The 7,039-nt window shown below is 48.4% G+C and overlaps 1 protein-coding gene across 1 annotated transcript; it reads right to left on the bottom strand.

Moving 5' to 3' along the window:
- Nucleotides 1–1,859: 1,859 nt before the first annotated feature.
- On the bottom strand, nt 1,860–6,433 carry Tex51 (testis expressed 51). The gene is made up of 8 exons (XM_034517630.2): nt 6,206–6,433; nt 6,042–6,116; nt 4,818–4,907; nt 4,565–4,582; nt 4,401–4,484; nt 2,513–2,588; nt 2,376–2,421; nt 1,860–2,057 (listed from the first exon to the last, which is right to left on the bottom strand). Exons 1-8 carry the CDS (start codon nt 6,402–6,404, stop codon nt 1,977–1,979), a joined length of 669 nt encoding a protein of 222 aa, XP_034373521.1. The 5' UTR covers nt 6,405–6,433; the 3' UTR covers nt 1,860–1,976.
- Between the last annotated feature and the right edge of the window lie 606 nt (nt 6,434–7,039).

Genomic DNA, 7,039 nt, shown 5'->3' with positions numbered 1-7,039 from the left:
TTGCAGTAGTTGGTGGCTAACCTGTTGACTACTGGCTGTGCAGACAGTGATGAGATAACCCATGATGCATTTCTCAAAGCCCATTTTCTTCATTACATCATACTGATTGTATTTGCATATTCACTATACACATTTCCTTAGATCTTTTGGAGCTGGGAGCCAGAGTCTAAGTGCTTGGATACTGTTGCTAGCTTTCCTGGTGTTTATCTTTGGTAATTCAGAGAGGAGATGGTATAAGAACAGGAAAGGCTTGGCTAACCAAGAGTGTGTTAAACAACTCTGTGGAAAGGTAGTGTTTTAGATTCAGCTTTTATACTAAGCCCCATAGTCCAGATCAAAGCAGGTTGGAGTGTCTTGTGCCAGTACCATATTAATAAGCATTAGTTACAAGTTCATTTTCATATTTTTCAAAAACACAAGAAATTCAAGACTAACAACAGAGATTGAAGTCAATGCAAGCTGACAGTGTTCCTTGGGTTTCCAGTGATGTGATCACACACCATTACGAAAAGCAACTTGGGAAGAAGAGTTACACTTCCCCATCTCAGTCCGTCCCTGAAAGAAGTCAGGGCAGGAATTCAAGGTAGAAACTGAAGTAGAAGCCATGGAAAAACACCACTCACTGGTTTGATCCTCATGGATTTCTTGGCCTTTTTATTATAGATAGCACCCAAGACCACAGCTCAGGGGCTGGTACTACCTACAGTGAGCTGTGGTCTCCTATATCAACAGTCAAGAAAAGGTACCACAGGCTTGCCCATGGGGCAATCTAATTGGGACATTTTTTCAATTGAGGCTTCTTCTTCTAAAAGGATTCTAGCTTGTTATAAGTTAATATAAAAATTATCCAGCACAACACAATTTTAAAAAGTCCCCCTGCCTTCCCCTACACAAAAAGAGGGACTTTCAGGCCTAGGGCTGTGGCTATTGACAGAGTGTTCCTAGGTGATTTTATTTTAAGTAATTTAATTAATTAATTAATTAATTAATTAATCTGTTTATTTATTCACTTTACATCCCTATCACAGTCTTCCTCCATCCTCTCCTCCCAGTCCTACCCTCAGACTCCCTTACTAACTAACTGCTTCAGCACACAAGTCACCTTAGGACTAAGCAAATCCTCTCCCACGGAGGTCAGACAAGGCAGCCAAGCCAGGGGAAAGAGATTCAAATTAAAAACAAGGACTTCATGAAATTTGTAGGCAAATGGATGGAACTAGAAAATATCATTCCAAGTGAGGTAACCCAGACCAAGAAAGATTCACATGTTATATACTAACTTATAAGTGGATATTAGCCATAAAGTACAGGATAGTCATGTTGTAATCCACAGACCCAAAGAAGCTAAGACTAAGATCCAAGGGAGGGTACTTGGATCTCACTGAGAACGGGAAATAAAATAGACATTTAAAGTGTATGGGAGGGAACTGAATGAGAGAAGAGATGAGGTGGGGGGTGAGACAGGGGTAGGGATTAGGTATGGGGAGGGCAGGGGTGAGGGATGAGAGGGCTGAGAGAGAGAAGGGAAATTGGTGGTGGAGGAATCACTGGGATAAGCCTGGACAGGAGAGGATCCTGGGAGGATTTGGGGATAACCCCAGTTGAGACTCCTAGCAGCAGGGATATGGAGCCTGAAGTGACCACTTCCTGTAGCCAGGCAGGACTTCCAGTGGAGGCAAGGGTGGAAGGGGACACCAGCCTAGGTGATTTTAAATCCAGTCAAGTTGATGTCAAAAACTGACTATCCCATACACTTAAACCAAATCTCAAAAAAAAGTTTTTAATAACTATTTACAAAGGTGTATGTATTAGGTGGGAGGAGAGAGAGAGAGAGAGAGAGAGAGAGAGAGAGAGAGAGAGAGAGAGAGAGAGAGAGAATATATGAGTCTTGTCTGCAGAACTGCAGAGCGTCAGAGCTCCCCTGGCTCCAGGGAGGAGTGCTTTGTGCGATAGAGAGTCCCCAGGGCCAGAGACAATTAGCTTTCAGACAGGATGGGCTTTGGTGGCTGCCCTGGTTGCTGCTCATTTCCTGAAGGAGGTAACTGGTTGTCTCTTCTCTGCAAAGAGGAAAGAAATGGGACTTTCCAATGCAACACAATCCCAGTCCCTCCAACTCCCAACTGGGAGTCCCACTGGCCAAAGCCACCCAGGAGCTATGACAAAGCTATGACTGTGCTGGTCTGTTCAGATCAGTGTGCAGGGCAGAGAGGGGAGGTGGCTCTGCGGGGCCACTCTGGTGAGAACAGGGGACTTGAGGAATTTTGCTTATCTGTGTCCTGGACCCCAGCTTCAATGTCTCTGCATAGAGCAGACCCACGGGCAACAGCCAGGCTCAAGGCCTTATTAGCCTCAGACAAGAGTGCATTTCCCAGTACCTTATCAGCTGCCACTGCTTTCTTTTGGAGCCAGAAAAAGTAACCACTGAGCAAGAGAAAAGCGAGAGACAAGTAAGTCAAAGAGTGGGTGTTTCCTTAGGGACACTTAGGGAAGCTGAGAGAAGTCACTTACTTACCCAATGCCAGCTACAGCCAGGAGCATCAAGATAGTGAAAAAGATCACAACCCACTTGTAGCTCCGAGTGACCGTGGCTGGGGTGGAAAAGAGAATGGATGTGGTTGGAGACTCGGGTGGGGCACCTGAGATTGCAAAAGGGTGTGTCCTGCGCAGATGTGCCCTTCAACAAAATGTTCGCCCGTACTGCTAAGGTTGTAGGGAGCAGCAAGGGAGGCTGCTGCACTCCAGAGACCCAAGAGATGCCTGGGCTTAGTTAGCCAAGTGCTTTCCCTGAATAGGGAGGACCTGAGTTCCATCCCTGGTGGGAGGCAGGGGTGACCTCAGAGCCTGGGAGGATCCCAGGCAGATTCCTGACTCTCACTGGCCAGCTGGCCTAGTGAATTTGGTGACTTTTAGGCCAATGAGAGGAAACTTCAAAAAAGAAGATGGGGCACTAGGGCGGTGAATCTCAGGCAAAATGCTTGCCACACAAGCCTAACGGCTGGAGCTGGGGCATCTAGCACCCAGGTATAAAAGTCAGATGCAATAATCTCTCTCTTGGTCTCTCTCTTGGTCTCTCTCTTGGTCTCTCTCTCTCTCTCTCTCTCTCTCTCTCTCTCTCTCTCTCTGTGTGTGTGTGTGTGTGTGTGTGATTTTTCATTTTCATGGGGGTGGGGGGAGATAAGAATTAGACACAAGAGGACCCCTAAAGCTGAGCTGGGGGCCTGCAGGCCTGGCTACACAGAGGTGAACAAGAGATCCTATGTCTCTGAGAAGGTGGAAAGCAAGGGCAGATGCTAGAGGCTGATCTCTCATCACCACACTCACGCTGTCATATGTTTCCACCTCTCTCTTTCTCCCTCTCTCCCTCCCTCCCTCTCCCTATCTCTGCCTACACACACACACACACACACACACACACACACACACGGGGGGGGGGGGGGGAGGAGAGGACTGGTGTAAACTGGAATGAAGTGCATCAACACATTGAAGAGTTGTTCGACCAGGCTTAGCTGAGGTGAATAGAGTAAGAGGAGGCTCCCCACTTAGGGTGTGAGGGTCGAAGTGAGACCAGTTGCTAAGAAGGACACTAAAGGTGCAGCCTGTTGAACTTAATATTAATAAAGCCTGGTGGAGTGGTTTCTACCTGCCTCGATGGTTTATGTTCCCAAATGAAACACACACAGCCTTTCTATTTTAACACGTCTTAAACAGCACACTAGCTGGGCTCTGCCTAACCTCCTTGCTGTTAATCCCGAGGTATTACTTACTAATGCTATATTCCATCTTGGCTGCTCTTAACCACAATTAGACGCCATCTGGACCATGTTTACTTGGCCCAGAGCCTGCGGCGCTTTCTTTGCTTGTCTACCGCATAGTGGATGCTCTCTCCTTTGTCCCTACTCTCAAGCATGGTGGATCTTTCTCCCCCACACTCTCCCTGCATGGAGATCTCTTTTCCTCCACTCCTCCTGGTACCAAGGCCAGGAATCCTAAAATCCGGCCTCTGTCTGTCCTCCCTAGCTATTGGCTGCTGGCATCTTTATCTATCAATCAGAAACAACTGGGGGCAGGCTCCCAGAAGCTACATGCAGACACTCCCTGCAAGCAGGTTTTTAGGAGACATAATTAGCATCCGAAATACAAGCAGCTACAGTAGCCAGGACTAGAGATGGGATGGGAGTGTTCCAGACATGCTGAATCTGAGGCCCAGAAGCCAGTGGCTTTGAAGCCAGGCACAAGGACATCAAGAAACCTCTAAGGTTTTGCTGTCCTCTATCCTACAGGAAAAGAAAATCCAGAAACATTCTAGTCTGGATAGAAAAGAATGATGGACAGAGATGGCAACCCCAGGGGTGGAGGGTTTGGGAAAGGGAGGGCCAATGAGTGTAGTGGAGACTACTGACCTGTGCAAAAGGTAGGGTCATTGCAGGACAGGTAGAGTTTCTGGCAGTCAGCACACGCAGTGACTTCCGTTTCAGAGAGGATGTCTGTCAGAGCAATGGGCAGGAGCTTCAGACATGGCAGGGTCTGGCGTCCCTCCCTCCACCTCAGCCCTGGGCATACTCACCACAGGAATCATTGCAGACTGCTGGGGAAAGTGAGACGATGGAGAAACTGAGGCACTAGAGAGGCAGACAGAGCTGCGAGCAGTGGGGAGTGGGGGCAGGGCATAGGACTAGGGGACTCATGGAAGGAACCTAAGCTGTGGGTAGGCCAGAGCTCCTGGGGAGATCTTAGGAAGGACTGCCCGTTGGGTTCTACAGGCCACAGTCTCAAAGGTAATGGGTGGAGTGGTGGACAGGGACTGCCCCATCTCCTACCCTTCTGCATCAGGTCCTGGGACCTCTCTTTCAGCCTCTCAGCCAGGAGACTCTTCTGAACACGAATTTCTTCAAGCAGTGCTGGTTTATCTGTGTGCAGCAGAAGGGAGTGAAGCTCACTGATATAAAGTTAGTCTTTTCTTTTGTATGTGTACATGTGTACATACATGTACAGGTGAACATGTATGTAGACGCATGTCAGTGTGGAACCTGGAGGTCGACCCTGGGTATTGTTCTTCAAGGATCACCCACCTTATCTTTGAGGCAGGGTGGCTTATTGGCTTGGAATTCTGTCCTGCCTGGCCAGCAAGCCCCAGGGATCCTCCTGCCTCTGCTTCCTCAGCACTGGGATGGCAGACACAACCACCATGCGTTTTGTTTTGTTTTAATGTGGGTTCTGGGGACTGAACTCAGGTCTTCATGCTTAATGGGAAAAATCTTTTAATGACTGAGCCTTCTCTCCAGGTTTTCTTAACTTTTAAAAACAATCCTGTGTGTGTGTGTGTGTGTGTGTGTGTGTGTGTGTGTCTCTGTGTGTGTGTGTCTCTGTGTGTGTGTGAGAGAGAGAGAGAGAAAGAGAGAGAGAGAGAGAGACAGAGAGACAGAGAGACAGAGAGACAGAGAGAGACAGAGACAGAGACGGGTAGGATATGTATCTGTCTCTGTGTTCCTGTTTGAGTACAGGTGTGCACATGCCACAGCCTGGGGTGACAGTCTTCACTTCCCATCTTGGTCCTTGAGGCAGTGTTTCTTGTTGCTTGCTGATATATATATGCAGTTAGCTGACCCAGGAGCTTCTGGAAAAATCTATCTCCACCTCCCCTCTCCCTTTAGGAGTGCTGGGATTACAGACTTGTGCTATTATGTCCAGCTTTACCTGGGTGGGCCCCGGGATCTAAATTCAGATATTCACGCTAGTATAATCAAGTGATTTTTCTACTGAATCATCTTCCCAGTCTCCCCCAACCCCTACCTAGACTTGATCTTATGTATCCCAGACTGATCACTGTGTAGCTGTGGGTGGTCTACAACTTACGATCCTCTTGCCTTCACTTTATAAGTGCTAGAATGATAGGGCTGTACCACCACAGGATGCATATCAGAACAATAACACAGTGCTCTTCAAGGAAGATTCCCTGTTCACCATCAAAGGACCCCCAGGGAACGTTGTGGAGGATGGGTCTTGGTAATCCAACTCAACCCCTGGACACCTGTCTCCCTTACCATCTCTTAGCTTTTTAATGGCGTTGTGTACATGGGTGAAGAATGTAGCTGTTTCCTCATCCAGACTGTCTCGAGCTGAGGATGGGACATGGGACAGAGGGATGTTGGGGACAAGATCAGGTCAGGTAAAAGGGTGCTCCCATCCCTGCCCAGCTGTGCCTCACCAAGATACCAGGGTAAGAATAAAGTGTTATTCTCCAGGAAAAAGGAGTGTAGGCTTTGTGAGAGTTCTGTGGGTGGCCCTGGGCTGCCCCAGAGCACCTGCAGGTCATAGTCTATCATGGCCAGCAGCTCTGGCCAGCAGCGGAGGCAGTTCTTCCCAGTGGTCCCTGCCAGGAAGCAGATCAGCAAGACAAGATGCATCTTCTGGAGACCTTTCCAAGTACTCACAGTCTCCTACAGAACACCGCTGCCCTGGAAACGGCATTCTCATGGCAGGACAAAGGTAAATTCCATGGGACACAGCAAGGGTCAGGTGAAGTCAAACCAGGCTCAGGCACCACAGCCAATACAAGGTGAGAACAGAGACTGGAGAAAGAGACACCAACAGGAAGCTCAGTGAGAGGTCTGAGGGTCATAGGGGCCGGGGCAGGGGACACTGTAATGCATTGTCTATTTGAGTAAAAACTTTATTAAAGAGTTATTCACGTCATTGACATACAGACCAGCAGACAGCACAGTATGGCCAGTTGCAGGCCCAGGAGATGGCAGGTCTGGAGGAGAGGTTTCACAGCATAAAGGGAGGGAAGCCTGGGCTAAGAATGTGTGGCTGTGAGATTTGAGGAACACAGAGAGGAGGGTCGCATCTAGGTGAAGTGTAGTCATTGTACTGTAGTATGTGTGGCCTCAGGTATCCCCCAGCCTCTGCACTGGGATTCTGAAATCTAGACAACTGATCTGTTAACTTCCTTGGGCGGGTGAGAACAGCTCCTATTATTCTGGAATCTGGGTGTGAGAAGAGTCTGTTCATACATACTCATGGGAGGGCTCCCAGTAAC

Source organism: Arvicanthis niloticus, chromosome 14, assembly GCF_011762505.2.
Source record: "Arvicanthis niloticus isolate mArvNil1 chromosome 14, mArvNil1.pat.X, whole genome shotgun sequence".
In the NCBI taxonomy this organism is placed as follows: domain Eukaryota; kingdom Metazoa; phylum Chordata; class Mammalia; order Rodentia; family Muridae; genus Arvicanthis; species Arvicanthis niloticus.
The sequence above is the reverse complement of the archived record's forward strand: the minus strand, read 5'-3'. Positions and strand labels throughout refer to the sequence as shown.